The following is a 17,438-nucleotide window of genomic DNA, read 5'->3' as shown; positions in this document are numbered from 1 at the left end:
GAATAATTTTCCCAAGAGCACTACATAGCAGAGAAATAAAACGAGCCATTTACCATTACACATCTACTCTATTAAGGCAGCTCTTGGAATTTCCTGCAGGGAAGATGACATATTTTACACTTGTAGTGGCTGAATTTTCTAAGAACATTTAGTGTTCTGGTTGTTAAAACTAATTTACTCATGCCTGTTTGTAGGCGTGCACACACAAAAAAACCCAAACCAAACAACCCAACAGAAAACCAAAGTGAAATATAACTACTGAGAAGTCCAAATGATTTTCAAGGTGGACCACTTTCCAACTTAAATCTTTACTTCTGCATTGTGTTGTCAGGCTTCCAAACAGTACCTGCTGCCTTCTGCAGCCAAAGTACCAAAACTTGCAGGTGCAAGAGAGACCACTGCCTCAGTGGAGTATACCCCAAAATATTTGGCTCGATAAGTAAATGCTTCATCACCTCTAGGCTTCTATGGAAACTTCCCCCACTACCACAAATGACTTTTCCTAACAACCCAATCAAGGTCTTGTGCTTTGTCACTTTGACAGGAGAGGAGATACCATTTTTAGGCACGTAATCTCGATATTTCATGTACCCTGTAGAAATCTATAGGTGTCTCCGGATATAAGTTTGCTCAAGTCTTTATTTACTATCACAGTAACAAAGCTCGTCACAATTCTGCAAAAATCAATGGACTTGATTTGCTTTCACATATGCTGAGACAAATATGCTGAAGCTTGGCTGTGCAGGCTCATATGCACGGTTAAAGGTGTTTACTTAAAAGGAGCGACTGAAATACTTGCTACTTGTGTGGAATTAGTCACGAAAATAACGTTTTGCAAAATGGGTATGAAGATGTAATGAGTCCTTTATAAATGGCTCAGTCTCTATAGCCTCACTGACAACAATATCGTTCTCGTTGTTCTGTATATTCTTTCTACTGCATCCAGCTCCATCCCCAGTAACAAATATTCATAGCCTCCCAAGCCTATGCTTCAGAGAGCTCCTATAAATTCACTTTCCTGCAATGACAATAAGCAAGTAAATGAGTCACAGCACAAACTATACCCTACAGCCTTTGTACATCTCCCAAGAATTTCCCAGTGGGACCAGATCTTTAACATCCTTTTCACACTTGCAACAAATTGCTTTTCAGAGAAATCTCAGCTCATTTGGTCATGGGAAATGTCGACCTATTGGTAAGTCTGCAATGAGCTTTTATGAAAGGCTGATAATAGCAATCTGCCCTGAAAGCCTGGCTGGGGACTAGGAAGAGGTTACCAGGGCTCCCAGCTTGTACTAACAGGGGTTCAACCAAACACACACAGCAGCTGGACCTAAAACATTGGGGTCCCTGTTGATTGCAATAACTTCCAGAAAAAGAAATACAATATATTGGAGTATGACATAGTCCTGATGTAGCCCATAGATAAATTAAACTTTCTGGCTAAGAAAGCCTGGACAACACACCTCTGGGTGTGTACCAATATTTTTACACATTGAGGGTTTCATAGCTGCTTTAGTTTGATAGACAGAACAATGATGATTTCAATACTGAATGTTTTACAGTCATTGTTCTGATATTCCCCTTTGAGCTAGGCAAGACCATTTTAACAGTAACACAAAGACTATCAGATTAGCACCAATACAATTCACATCCACTTACACACACTGAGGATATCCATACGTACCTCCTCTTATTTTAAACAGAGGCTTAAGATTTGTATTGCAAAATATACTCAAGACATATTCTAAAGAGAAAAACTTTCAGAGAGTTTTATACATCAATAATTTCGCGTATGAACTTTGAGACACTAAAATAAGACCTTTGTGTATGAAGGGCTGCTTTCCAAAATGCTGATAAGCAGCACTGAACTCATTAATGTTCTAGTTATTAGACAGGGCCATGAGTATTAGACCTAAATTTTCAACTCGTGCTAATATTTGTTTTAAAGAAACTAGGTATCTGAATTAATAAGAAAGCAATATGAGCCAACATCAGTGCTCCTATTGCCCTGTATATGCTCAAACATAGAAAAGTTGTCATGCGTCTCACACAGCAAGTATGATTCACTCATTACCTGTGAAGTATTAGGTATCTAAGACGTCAGACTCTAGAATAGTTAAGGAGCACAACATTTTCTTCAAGTGAATTTATTTTAAAACTACTGCTATTTTTTTTTAAACACTGAAAATTAAGTTGACCCGAATCATTTGAATTCTTGATTCAGCCTGAGTCATGTTATGTTGTGCAATATTCCTTTGCATCCCATCTGGCATGATTTAACACTGCATGGTGCAGCACAGTGAAATCAATTAAATGTATACTCCAGATAAATGCTATTACTTAATTTAGTTTGTAAAGGCCAGCCAACAGGTAACAAGCAATGGAGATTGGCAAGAAAATGAGATGAGTTACTTCCTACCTCCTCTGCTTCCTAAATACTCTTTGCATTCTACCTAAGAACAAACTGGCAATCTGACAAAAAACTTATTGGGCGCTGAAAAGTTCTGTACCAGCGCTGAGTGGGAATGTGCTCTGAAGCACCTTCTGCTTATGAAGTCTCAATGTGTTCATAGAATCTAACAACTTCAATGTACGATTAATAAAGCAGAACATTCATCAATAGCAAGCTGAAGTACAAAAGTGCTGCTTCAATCTGTTACAAATTCTGTAAACATCACATTTATGCTAGTTATAAATGGTAAATACATACCTAGCTAACAAACTTGTAATCAACATATCTGGTTAGCCGATAGGAACAGGAGCCACTTCTCATCTCAGTCTACTAATTTTCTCAACATAAGGGGTTTTTTTAAGTCCCTGGAAGTATTGCAAGTCAACCAAATCAATAGCACTCAGGGATAAGAAAAACACATTGAGAAAAGAGAAGATCATCTGTTCTATTTTTTGAGTATTAGTGTACAAACCCACCTAAAAACCTTTCAGAGTTGCCAGGAACATTTATGTGTAAGTCTTCCATGCCATGAGAACAATGCACGTTACCATTGTATTTCTAGGCAAAGCTCAACATGCTTCTTGCAGCTGTGAAGCTGTATGAACAAAAGAAGCTCCCTGTGCATGTTTAATATTAAACACTGCCAATTTGAAAGAAATCCTAATAAATCAATGACACATGGTCTTTACAACTTTAGCTGTAAAAGGTGCCAAAAATCATAGGTTTAAATTAATTCCAAAGTCTTGTTCTTCATCACCATAGAGAAATATTAAACTTATTCCCCACCCCTCAGTTTGCTGATATCAATTATATCACCTGGATGAGATGCGGTCAAGTCCCCAGTTCCACTTTTTAGGCTTTTCTGATGTTTGAAACTGAGTTCATAAAAGCCTTTTCCACAGCCAATATTTTCTCAGTCCTCATTATGCCATCAGCCTGACCTCATGCTCACCACCACTATATCACCTAACACTCCCTTCAGAATGCAAATAGAAGTATTTGGGTTCTCTCATCTCATTATTTTTAACTGGCAATGCCTATTTCCCGAGGAATCATTACTCCCTCTGAATTTCCCTACTGAAGTTCAGCCTCTGCAATGTCTGCTCCTCCCACAAGTGGTCCTGAAAGCTTATACAGGCTGTTACCATTTCCTTCTTCAGGAACCTTCTGAAAAACACCCCAATGTGTCAAGAACACATCTAGTTTGATAGCCAGGGGGAGATTTAACTGGGAAGAAGGTTTATCTTAGTTTGTCTAAATATCAAAGACTATAGAGAACAAAAATAAATGTATAAACCTGTACACATTTGGAATATTGAAACAATTTTAAGGAACAAATTTGATAAATAGTATTAGACTATGGAGTCCAGTTTACTGCTATCACAGTAAAGCCTGTGATAAAATAATAATAATAATAATAACAATTTGTGAAGCTCTTTTGACCTCAGAACATTCTTCTTACTTAATCAGTTACTTAACTTGTTCCTTAACAAGTTCCTTGCTTCAGACAGTAGCTTGACACCACTTGAACTAGTTACTGGACTTGCCCTCTAGTTCTCCCTAGTTTGGGGAAATTCATGTAGGGACTTAGATTTGCACAGACCAAACACACTAGAACAACGTTCCAAAGGGTGGGCAGGCTGTCAGGGCTATGATACAATTATATAGCTACTTCGTCCCTGAATATTTATCATTTATTAGAAGACAAAATATGAACTACATGTACTTAAAACAATACTCAAAATTAATTCAGACATGTCATAATAGAAGAGGCAAAAAAGTAAAACGTTTTCTAGAAGTTCAATTCACATTATATTGCTCTTATTAGAGCTAAACATTTATTCAAAGTAGTTAACAATTTACAGTTGAATTAAAAAATGAACAACATGAAAAGAACATTTACAACAAAGTAACACACTGAAAACATAGAGGCTAAAAAATTTAGATATAATACTTCATTAAAAACACTTATTGTAAATATTTTTCTGTCTCCTGGTACTAGACTGGTATCTAAGAATAATCTGCTATCCTACTGCTAAGCATGAACACATTTTAGTATTAACATCTGTTTGACTTGCTTCCAAATTAAAAACAATTCTCACATTAGGAAGTTTCAGTGAAAATAATTAAGCAGGTCAAAACAATTTCTCTAACTTTTGCATCACCCAGTTCTCATTAGAAAATTAAGACTGACTGTAAGTAAGAAACTTAAAGTAGCATCTACAAATTAGAGCACCACTGATCTCCTTAAACACTTGCATTGTGTGAAGCCTGTTAGTAAAACACTGGGAAATGCTCATGAAGACTAAGACAAAAGGTATATTATGCAGTTCTCTATTCCCAAGTCCAAATAAAATTTCTTATTCATTTGTTAATATACAGAAGACATTTATAAGTTTTAACTGGAGATGAAAAACGAGCTAATTTTAGAATTTAACAGAATCCTCGTATTTCCAAGCAGTGGTTCTTTTTGAAATAGTGCATTACTGAGAGAGGCATCTTAAACACAAAACAATTCACAAGAGGAAAATGAAAGTCACCCTGTACTCATTTGCTGTCCATCAATCCTGCCCGAAATATGAATGAACTCGGAACTAAATCCTATTTTTTTTCTTACAAGCATGAAATAAAAGACTTTTTGATGTCTTGGATTTAACACCCAATGCTATGTTTCCTTCGGAAAAGCTTCTATGTAGGTTTCTTGGCACATCCTGTTCTTGCTTCCAGCTCCTCGGTTTAGTTCCTATTGAAGAAATAAATGTTATTACAAATAGGAGACGCTCACTCAGTAAACATAAGCAGAATTTGGCCCGCCTGGATCTTCTTTTCAGAGCATGTCTAAGAATCTTTACACATATTTCTTGTCCTTATTAAGAGCCTAGTTTTGACATACAAAATATAATTACTCTCAGCTCAGTAATCCAGTGTGCTAATTGCCTAGAAAGCACAATGATTAGACCCTCAATTGACAGAAGATGCTATTAAAAAGGCACAGTGGTCTATATAAAAAAAATGTAGAAATAGGTGATAGTTTTATTAAACCTTATTACTAGAGAACAGTACTGAAAAATGAATGCTATGTCATTAGAGAAAGTTTTGTCTAGTTAATCCAAAAGCAGGTCTTCATCTTGGGGATTTGGTCATATTTCATTCTTCTCCTGTAATGCATGCTTTTGAAAATAAAATGTATTTTACATTCAGTTACACTTTGATGAATTAAAAATTCTACTCTCTATTTGAAATGAAGCACCACATTTTGATAGTTTCTTAATAATACCAGAGCAGTGATTGATTTTGGTAACTGCATAACCCATCTTTAGGAGCAAAAATTGATACTGATATAACTGTGCCAAATAAGTCACTATTGTTAGACAATGTTTAGTCTCAGATTTACACTTTTAACACAGTTTATTGTGGTAGAACCTCAACATTGCTCATGAATGGAGATTAATACATATGAGTATGTACTTTCTCCCTTACGTAAGTTTTTATATAAAAGCACATATGTGCTGTAAAACTAGCGTATTGCCTATGCCACTGGAAAAAGCTACACAAAAAAGAGCTAAACAAATTGGACTCCTTCATAAGGACAGCAGACCAAAAAAATCAGGCAATCTTTGATCTCCCCTAAGCCGCCCAACACATCTCCCTAAGAAAGACCATTAAGTGTATTTCTATTTCTGAAGACAGGAAGAGGAGACAAGTGGGTAGAGACAGAAGGAAAAATCTAAGGATTTAATGTGTTAAAATCTACTGTAGATGCCAAGCAACTTGGTGCCATGCACTAGGAAAGGCAGAGGTTTTTGGAAAGCTGTGAACAAGAGACCCTTGTGCATGTCTACTAAAAACATTATTTGTAACCAATTTTGTTACAGTAAAGATTTATATACCTCTGAGAGTAGCCATGTAACTGTAGCAGACTTTCACAGAATACCACCTGATAGTATTATTATCAGCAATCTGTTAGAAACAAAATTAATCCTAAATATTGCTTTGAATTTGTCCTCAGCTATTGTGTTGGCTTAAAATATCCCCAAAGTTTAAGCAATAAATCTCACAAAAAAGCCATATCTGTAAAAACAAACCAGTGCAGTGTTACAAAACAAAGCAAACAGCTAAAAGCAGGTATGGAAGTGATTAGAGGATTTTATTTCTTGATAAACCACAATTGGCAAAGAGTCAAAGTTCACCCAATTTCAACAAGCACACAAACAATTTTTGGTGGCAGACAACTCTTGGGAAAAACTTTCCCCAACAAGCTCGTAGTAATATTGAGTTTTGATGAGACACCATCTAGATAACTGGTTCGGCATTCAGATTTTATTTTAATGAACGGATATACTATTCAAACTGATGGCTTAACGTACTGATCACAGCAACACATGCTGTTAAAATGACAAACGATGTTAATTTTGGTCATCCTGTACAAACAGTTATCAATGCAGTGTCACATACTCAAGTTTTGACACTTACCTGCCACTTTGGGTACTCGCAAAGCTTTATGGCTTAACAAGCCCTCTTGTCGAATACGTTTTGCAGAAATAGGCTCTTGCAGGCTGCTTAACCCAGTGTTTGATGCAGAACTGGAAAAATAGCCAGAAAAGAGTTAGCTTTCGGTAAAGTGATTAAGCTACATTACAGTAGTTCAGGCCTTGCAATGTAGAAGTACATTAAATGATATTATTCAGTATTGGCAGTGCAAAACAATGGAGAAAATAAACTAATTTATTTATGACATATGTATGGGTATTATTCCTCTTTTTCCTTTTTACAACTTTACAAGAATGTTTCAACAGTGAAAATAGGAACTTATGGCACGTTAAAATGCAGACCAATATAACATTTTTCTCAGAAACCACAGAAGCCAGTTTGATGGTCATTGCACACAAATTATACTAAGAAATAATCTTAATACATGTATAAAATTCTTGAAATGGCCAAGCTGTGTTTATTGAACAAATTGCATTTTTTACTGCCACAATTCTTCCACCGCCTCCAACACAGTTGGAGGGGGCGGCTTCATAGCAGACAATACTTTTTACCTAAGCTGAGAGAAAGATGTTACAGCTCCAAATTCATTAAGACAAAGCCTCTATATTTTATAGACTATTATGCGATGGACTTAAGACCGACACTGAAAATTATGAACCTGTCTGATCTCACCCTGTTACACTTGCCTCGCTAACTTCCCCCATTCCTCTCTGTAAGACAATCCCATAAACAAGCTAATTCTATTTATGTCCCAAGTTTTTGTGCTTTTCCAATTCCTCTAATGATACTGTATTATTTCCACCAGTTTTCTTAATAATAATTTTCTGCCTAAATTAAAATATATAGCAAGCAGTAAAGACTAAGACCTGCCTTGTGCCAGCCATAAGATCTATTCATGCATGCCCCGTGGTAGGGAATTTCTGCCAATAAGAATGTAATGCTATTTAGTAAAAGCAGCCTCTGTATTACAATTGACTTGTCTCCTATGCCTTGTCCCAGCAATATGACTTCTTCAAATTATATTTCTAATGTAGAGAATATTTTATATTTTTGTTCTAGTGTTAGTAGGATAGGAATGACTGGAGTGAACTACTTCAAACAGGGAAAGCATGAGAGAAACAAAAGGGAGGAAAAATAAGAGAGAAGACACAGGCACTATTTAAAAAGTCAGAGCATATTCCTTTCCTCCTTTATAAACAAGAAGCTTTCATTCTCTCTCTTCATCACCAACTACTAGACAAAGCCATAAAGAATTTTGCTCACAGACAGTTTACAGTCTGAGACAGAAGAAATAATCCTCAGAAAAGGAATAAAAGTTGAGGGATTTTCCTGTAGTGTTTTTCTAACTTGGAAACTGGAAAATACATGTTTGAGATACAGAAGGAAGGAATGAGATAAAAGAGCAGAAAGATAAAGAGCTACTCTTTTGGGAAGAAATAGGCCTACGTAAGTTTGGAAATCGTTACACAGTCATTACAAAAGAGTCCATTTTAGGACCATTTACCTTAAGATAAATCAAAGTTCCTACACCTCTTCCTAAAAAGAGTTTAGAAAACTAGCTCAGCTTCAAAGAGCAGGTGACTCACTTTGCTACATTCATAATCAACTACTTGAAAAACTGAAAATGCAAGATGTGCCTCTTCTCATCCTTAAGCAAAACCGTTTACAACAATAATTAATAACAATTTGAACATGAAATTGGTAAGGTTGATCTTCTAGGAAGATTTTTCTATTTGGAAGATGCTAACATGCCAAAAGAGTGCCTGAAGTTTCTTCCAGTCTATAGAATTTGTTCTAACAGTCCTGAAACACTATTTAGAAGACTTATGAGGTGGCAGCTCCACTCACTGTGTAGCAGCAGGTGACTCAAACTGGTTTAAAAAAAGGTTGTATCAAATTTTGAATTTGGAAAAAGAAAAAGGAGAAAAAAAGAGAACTGTTTCATCAGTACTGATCTGATAGCGAGCTCTTAAATATATTAATAAAACCAAATAAACAAAAAGTACAACGGTACTTGGTGTCTGCTCAGTTTTAGCTTTTCTGCTGCTACTGATGAGCCTCTTCCAGTATCATAAACCAGAAGTGACGAAACGGGAGTTGTTCCCAGAGCAGACCACAAGAATGAAGTCAGAATAACTGAGACTGGAAATGAATTATCAGAAAAACAAAGGCACTGGCCACAGAACTATTGTTAAGCATTTTCTCCGCTTTCTATTTTAGTAGTTTCTAATGTGTTCCTGCAAAGGCATAACATTTTCAAACAAATTAGATCTTTAATTGATGATGGAATCTCTTTTTTCATAATTATGTGTCTCATCTTTCTATTTTGAGTTGACAGCAGATATGGAAGACACAATATTAGTTTGTACTTGTTCTATTAAAACAGAAGTTCCTCAAACAAAAAAAATATTACTCTACTCAAATTAACAGAGGAAAAAAAATAATTAAACTACCAAATATATTCAGAACATCTCATATGTAGGTCCAGATGATGTGTAAAAGAATTTTTCAGGTTGGAAATATAATAATGAAACTGAAGTGAGAAAATAAGAAATAACTATAAACTCATTTGTATGGAATCAGAAGACTTAGTTTAATCTTACCTTAATACTTTTCTTTTCCTCTCAGCAGCAGAAGTCATTGCCATATACGAGGGCTTCTCAAGCACTGAAGTAGGATTTTTGGTTTTTAAGGAAGAGATACCAAACCTGAAATTAAAAAAAAAATATATACATATATTTTTGTAAAATCCATTCTGGGTAGAAATCAAACGAAATTGTTCTTAACTGTAAATAAGTATATGGTAAGTTGAAAAACAATACTAGAAATTAGTTTCAATAATATTACTCAAGGCAGCTTCACAGCACTTCACACATACTCGGCAGCTTTACCAGTATCATCTCTCTATGTTAAAGAGATTAAGGTCTCCTTTTTGCAGACAGGAAAAGTACGGTTTAGAGAAAGTAACTTGCCTAAGGCATTGCAAACAATCTCAACAGTCCTGTACTTCTTTTAGGTACGTATCTGGTAAAACAGGATAAAATTTCAACTTCACCTGTTATCACTAATATAGCATTGATTTCAAATAATGACATAATTTAATCTAATGCTGATTAAAACTGAGGGTTTGATTTTGAAAATGTTCAGTTTACAAATAAAATTGACACTAATGGAAAAACCCAGCTCCAAAGATAAACAGGATTAAAATGTTCGGGTAATATTTCTTGCCCATGTAAGTGGAAAATACCTTTGCAGAATGCTACTGCTACATGGCTGTGACTCCTTCATGGATGAGTCAGTAGACATTTCAGTTCTTTCATCTGTCCCTTCATAGATAATTACTGTTGAGTTCATATCAGCTTCATCACACTCAGGGATAACGTCATACGTACAGTCCGTAATACTCTCTTTTTTTACTGGTATGTCTATATTGTCCGCATTGGCTACCCGAAGGCCTGCAAGGTGCAAAGCTTTCTTCACCACAGTCCGCGTACAGCTGCTTTGCGCCGGCTTTCTGCAAAGTTCTGGTGTGTACACGATGGGGCGAAGCTCCTTGGTGAGGGAATCCTCCAGGTGACAGAGACCAGAGTGCCCAGGGGCAGCAAGACCTTGAGCTGCCACTGGAGAGTCCATCAGCTTCCGCCTCGTTCTTCTCTGTGCTGGTACCGAGCGTTCTATTTCTTGGGTATTTTTATTAATTTCTTGCGACAGTGCACCAGAAGTTGTAGCTGTGAAACAAGAGCAGCAATGGTTAGCACATTTACCTATGTTTTACTACTTAAATCTTGCCTTTTCCCTCTTCTTCCCTGCTAAAAAAACATTTATTAGCAGACATTATTACAAATACTGTTCATTTCATTTACATATTAATTTGATCATATAACTGAAATGATTTCTATTGCAGCATTGTCCAGATGGTAGCATTTGTTCTGTGGCACTCAAAGCATTATAAATATGCATAGGCTGATAAAGTTAATCCCAGAGATATTACAAGTAATCACAGGTAAAATATGACACATAACAACAGAGAAGAGCATCGAAAATTGCATTATCATGACACTACTTGTAATTTAAGTTAATATGGTGCTATCACAGTAATCTATGGCTGCCTCCTGATCATGGCCATTTTTTCCCCAGCAAGTACCATGCAGTAGAATGAGACTATTGTAAAAGGAAGGACATAGAATCACACAGAAGAACCAAATTCTTTGACTTTGCAAATGGAAAAGTAGTGTTTTGGAAAAGAAGAAGGAACGAACTTGGATCCCACCATCTCAATATATCAAATCTGGAAAAAAGCCCTTTACTAGCAATGCAGCAGTAACTGGCCATTCCCATTCACCCCAATTTATACTATTTTTCTTGAAGTGTCATAATATTTTTATTTTCAAGCAGATGGTAATAAAGGCAATCTCCAAAGTGTGAGAGAAAAAGCCTTCCTTTTATTTAAGTTTTCAGTGAAGAAGAATTATTTTAACACACAGACCACTGTTCAAATGGCTAGGCCAGTACTAGAGTAGCACTTAGATAGTAGTTAATAACTACTAAGTAGTTAATAACAGGAAAATTAAGTTTTTTTTTTTAAAAAAACAAACAACAAAAAACAAATCGAGACTAGGAAAAGGCTGTCAAAACCCCAAGTGCTTCTATATTTGACTTTCAGTGTGAATCTAAGAAATGAAGACTGCTATTCCTAAGTATCTATGGACTGGCCCCACAGCATCTTCCCCTTTCTACATCGCCTACTCCATTTCTACAAGCAACCAAGCTGTAAAAAGAGCTTCTGTTTTTTAAATTGCTGCAAGTTACTCAGGTACTAACTAAGGTATTCATATAACCATGTTGATAAATATTTATTTCTTCTAAAATTCCATTATCTTTTTGCCTCAGAGTAAGATAGTTTGGACTCCTCAGCCCAGATGCCTCTTTGGTTCTCTCTCATGTTAACACTTGTGGCATTTTACCTGTTGCACTAAAGTTCTTTGAAGAGGAAGCAAATAGGTTATAAACACAGATAACATTATTCCAGCCCCCCACCAAGTTTGATTTCTTATTAAAAACAAAGTTTAAATTATTATAGTTCTTTCTCTGACTGTTTATCGCTTATCAGCTCCCGTTTCATTTTGACCTTCCTGCCCACTTCCAACCCAGTTTGCCATGGGTAAGAAGCTTTAAGAACACTAAGTACCCTCAGAAATCAGATCGCTTGAGGAAAAGGCCCAAACAGGAGCCTTATTGAAGGAAAGCTGTCAAAGGATGACAGACAACCTCAGCAGCAGTTTTTATCCACACTTTGGAACTAGACATACAAGAAGACAGATCCCTCATGCCCAGCTACATGAGATGATGCCCAATTAGAAGACACAAATTAGAGCTGTGAAGAGACAGAAGAGAATTTAAAGGTCTACCATGAGACCTAGAGCTGTTCTGGGAGGAACGGGTAGTATCAAAGCATGTACAAGTAGCAGGTAAAATAGATGCTAATACGTAGGCCACAAATCTATGTTGCCAGAACTTAATTCAATAAAAAAGCAATTGAAAAAACAACCCAAACATTTATTCCTTGCTCAAGGGCTCAGTTTCAGAAAGAGAAATGCTTAAACGACTATGGTTCAACAAATATGCAACATCTGATTCAACAATGCATAAATAACAAAAGCAGGTTAATTTAAGCTAAACTGCTTATGGGAAGAGACGCCTGAACAATTATATGAACAATTATAATTCTATTATGCTGTTTTCAGCTCTGAAGAAACACAAACACAGAAAACTCAGGCCTGAGAGAACTAATGGATATGAAATAACTGAATTGTGAATTTGTGCATATGTATGTGCCTGTGTACAGTTCACTTGACTAAATATATAAGGAATTTTTTCGTTGTTGCTTAAAATACAAAATCCCTTTTCTCATACCTAATCTTAGTCTAATTCATGGTCAGCACTGACCAGGTGAAGCGCAGCAGGTTGTTGAGACACAGTAGTTTGATTGTAATCTAAACATTAAGTTAATTCAGAATATTCTCCAATAGCAGTGAAATAGAAAGGGTAGTAAAACAGGCCTGTATATTCCCCCAAAAATTTTTACATCTACTAGAAATAATATAAGCCTCCTTTAATGAAGACATTTTTCTCCAAGGCTTGGTAGGACTTGTTGGTAATAAACAACATGAAGCATTTTCAATCTGTACTCTGTGACGCTGTCAACAACGCTGTACTTCATTATGCTTGTTCTTTCATTTTGGTTTTATGGGTACAGTATCATTCTTCTATGTAAAAGGCTAACGTTTCTTTCTTTCAAAAAATATTTTCTAGTCTTCGCAACCAAAAATTAAGACCAAAACTTTCTTGAATTTTTGACAGCTTATATTCTTAAATGGAATCCTTAGATGAAGTTTATTCTTCTAATCTAGTGTTTGAAACACCTATCCATTAAACATTTCAGGAGGCATTTAAAAATATTGATTTATTAAGTATTCCTCCTGCTTGCACACATCTGAAAGTGTGTGTTTTGGGAAAAATAATGGTTAGAATTCTCTTGTTACATTAGGACAGGGAGGTTCTAGTTTCAGAAAGTTTACTGTAAGACACTGAGGTTTTGCTAATGTCCTAAAGTTACTAGGAAGGAAGTCTGATGGAAAAACATGCTGGTGAGTGCCAAGTTTTAGAAGCTTCTCCAGGTCTAAATACTGGAAGCATTTTTAAATTAACTGTAAATGCAAGCATTGAAACCATGAACTAAATAGGTAAAGAATACAGAAGTATCACCAACATTAATAATTTGTTGAATTTCATCATAATAACAATATTTCATACTGTAATACAAGTACATTAATAAAAAGACAGTTACAGCAATTCTATATACAGCACATATAAGCCGTTAGTAAAAACCCAGACCTATTTTTAAAATCTATTTATTTCTGGAATGAAACTCATTGTAAAATGAAGTTAAAACAAAACGAGCTTTTCTTGCCAGTTAGGTATTGGAAAGCATATAAAATATTCAAGAAGCATTCCTTCCCAAAGCTTTTTGTGAAAGCATTAAGTTGCTCCTAACACAGCCAACAAGAAAGTAAACAACAATATCAGTGACATCACATTTAACTTGCTTTCACAAAATAACGTAAACCAAATATGATGTAACAAAAAGAAAACCGAGCCAAACACTGCAATTCCGTGTTAGTTTGCTGTATACAGCTCCAAACAGTTACAATCTAGAGTAAAATATAGCAAGAAAAACGTTGGCATTCTGTTATTTTGTGCATTTAAAAGTTTTTATTTCTGTCTTAATAAGGACACAAGATACTGAAGCCAGTTGCTAATTTTTTGCAGGTGCTTTTAAGAGCTGCCATTGAGAAGTTTAAATAAAATGGGCTCAGACAACTGCTACAAAACTACTACCTCTCTAGAACCCAGCTGATTTCAAACAGTCATGATATCAAAAGTGTTTCTCCTTCAAAAAATAAAATATTTAATCTTACTTTCAAGAACCTATTTTCAAATATTTAAAAGGTTACTCAATATTATGAAAAAAAAAAAAAAAATCGATATTTAGAGGCATACTTTAAGATTTATATATATATATAGTTATTGAAATACAAAATTTTGTACCACAAACTGCCAAAAGTAATATGCCTCAAACAAACACCATACCTTGTTTTTCCCAAATACAAAATTAATACAATTTTATCATCATTTTGTCTAAACAAGCACTTAACATTTCAGCAGTTTTACAAAATGTGGCTTATATTGCAATGGGACAGCTAGAACTAGTTCACCTAAATCCCATTCTAGAAGGGAAAAAGCTCCAGACTAAAGCACCTTAAACATTTTAAGTAGTAAATACAAACTTTCAGTATTAAAGCAACACAAGAGACTTTCATTTGATAGCAGGTCTTGCCTACTAAACCCAAAGTATTTGTATGACAATTTTAGGCAATGCTTTCTCCCAGTATATTCAATTTTAACTTTATATTGTTTAGTGCTTATAGGTGGAATGTATGCATATATGTTTTAGCACATGCTTTATCTTCTTGCCTAAATACTCAAATGAGTGTACACAGAATATCAAGACAATGGCACATTCCTGGTTAGGAACAACTATGGTAGTATATATGTTAATAAAACATCACAGATTAGGTTAATAAGGAATTATTTTATTTCTTGCAGTAATGAACAGTAGGCACCTCATTCATATCACATTCTAATTATAAAACTAAGAGCAAGAGTGATGTCTCACAGAATGATTATACTGTTGAAGTCACTGCAGCATGCTGGGGCAAAGCCCATAAGTATAAATGGGTTACAAAATCAAGATTTGACAAACTTAGAAAAAAATACCTACCAGTAATTATTATGGGATTGTTTCAATGGGATTTCCATTGCACTACAAGTGGAAACCACAAGTCAACTGACTCTAGATTTGTCCTGTTATTGCCGTCTGCGTGTTACTGGCAACTATGAAATATGAGATACTGAAGACAATATAGTGGTGGATCAAGTACAGCTACTCACACTTTCTTAAAGAACAAATCTAAATAGTTCCTGAATGAATGTCTAATGCTAATAAAGTGTCATCGTTACTTTTCTACTGAAAGACAAACAACATGTTGCAACTCCAGAGAAAAGTCTCCAAACCTATTCCATAACGTAATTTGTATTTGTTCACATTTTATGGCCAGTTCAATCTTTTGCATCGGAATGATCATCGTGATTCAGTGATATTTACTTTTCATTTCAAATGAATCACTATATACTTTACAGAAACATCCGCAGTTAACCTGATGGAGTGGCTTAAAAGAAAAATTTAGAAGTTGTATTTCCCTAGCTAGTGCTTTCAGCTACAACGCTTCTCTTTAAAAATAAGCATTATTCCAAATATATTTTAGAGAATACACATATTTGCTATCTTTAATTTCAGGCTGATGATTATAAAACATAATTGTCAGAGTTCTTTTAGATACTATTTTTCTTAAGTGATTCACTTGGAAATTAAAAATAAAAGTCATCCTCCACTGACCAATCACCCCCCATCAAATGGTATTAAGGTGGTTTTGGTCATTAGCTTGTTGTATTATCTGTCCCAAAAGACTACTCGGCAGAACAGATTTATCAGGAGAGAAACACAGCAATATTAGATATTTACAGCCCTGTGAGTTAATAGGAAAAGCAGAATGCAGTATTTGTGAAACATGAGTCATAGCAAAAGTGAGTAGAATTCATGACAAGACAGCTCTGGTGAATTGGGTTAGTTCTAATTGATGCTGGAGACAAAATAATGGCCAAGACTTCTTTTCTTCTGGAATTCATGTTAATACATGCATAAGGGGATTATTTCTGGAAACGGTGCTAAATTAAGTCTTCCAGGTTGTTCTGCTAAAGTGAAATCAAATATTAATGTATTCATTTCAATAAACATTTCTGGGCTACCAATGATTGATCCAATTACAATTCTAATCATACATTTTGATTCTTCTAACAACTGACTCATGGAATTCCAAACCTGCAAATGAGGTCTGGTGAATGCATTTCAATTATTTGATATTCACGTAACCTGAAGGTGATGTTTTTGATGGCCTGTTTCACAATGGTTTTGCAAACAACACTTGTAAACTGAAAAAGGCTAAAATCAGGCAGCATCCTCATGGGTTCCCAGAGAGGAGGCATATTATGGTGTTTTACACAGCATAGGAAAAAAGATCTTATAGTATAGCATGAAAAAGCTGCTCAATATAGGACAAATTTTCCCTATATACAAGACAGATAATGTTCCTACTTTTATTCAAGTCTAACTACATACAACTACACTCCAATTTTTCCTGCCATGCAAAATAATAATAAATTGACTTTACCTTCGGATGTTTGTGACAAGGGGAGGTAATGGATGCCCTTTGCTGTTTTTTTTCCTGTAAATCAATTCCGTTCTCTCAATGGTAATGTACAGTAAGGCTTCCGGAAATGGGATCCCTGAACCAATGCCAAGAACTTTCCCATTCACAGAAATACTTGCAAATACCAGTCATAGCTCTCCACCCCTCAGTCCGTACTTTATGAATACTGCATGGCTCTCCAGCCACCAACACCCAAGAATGGGGGCCCAAATGCATTTTTCAATAAACCTATGTTGTTTTCATAGCTTGCGCTTCAGTTGATACAAATGAGCTGCTCATGAGGTTGCACAGTTATGGTTTCAGGAAGCATATACAAGTTAAATCTAACTATTTAACGTTTGTAAAAAAAATAATAGCGGAACACCAGCATTTTCCTCTACAACACAACAACTCACATTTATATTAAGGTCAGAATAAATAGTGTGGGTGGATGCTTAAAATTAGGAGCAGACATTGATGAAACAATTGTTTATAAAACATCTTCCCTATTAATATAGGTTAGAAAGTATGGTTAAGAAATGCGACAGAAACCTCATAATGAAACTAAGAGCAGAGGTTCTGAAAATAATGTGTTTTCAGTCATATTTTAAGAAACAAAAATTAAA

General features: G+C 35.3%; 1 protein-coding gene across 1 annotated transcript in view; it reads right to left on the bottom strand.

Moving 5' to 3' along the window:
- Positions 1 to 4,259: 4,259 nt before the first annotated feature.
- The window catches only part of KIF18A (kinesin family member 18A), a 36,719-nt gene continuing 23,540 nt past the window's right edge, over positions 4,260 to 17,438 (bottom strand). The window contains exons 14-17 of the mRNA XM_065065448.1: positions 10,194 to 10,674; positions 9,550 to 9,654; positions 6,929 to 7,038; positions 4,260 to 5,198 (exon numbers count right to left, since the gene is read on the bottom strand). Coding sequence (XP_064921520.1) covers positions 5,050 to 5,198; positions 6,929 to 7,038; positions 9,550 to 9,654; positions 10,194 to 10,674 — 845 coding nt within the window. The 3' untranslated portion in view covers positions 4,260 to 5,049. The remainder of the gene's footprint in view (positions 5,199 to 6,928; positions 7,039 to 9,549; positions 9,655 to 10,193; positions 10,675 to 17,438) is intronic.

The sequence above is a fragment of the Columba livia genome, chromosome 5 (genome assembly GCF_036013475.1).
Source record: "Columba livia isolate bColLiv1 breed racing homer chromosome 5, bColLiv1.pat.W.v2, whole genome shotgun sequence".
Taxonomy (NCBI): domain Eukaryota; kingdom Metazoa; phylum Chordata; class Aves; order Columbiformes; family Columbidae; genus Columba; species Columba livia.
Note: the sequence above shows the minus strand (reverse complement) of the source record. Positions and strands in the feature narration are given on the sequence as shown.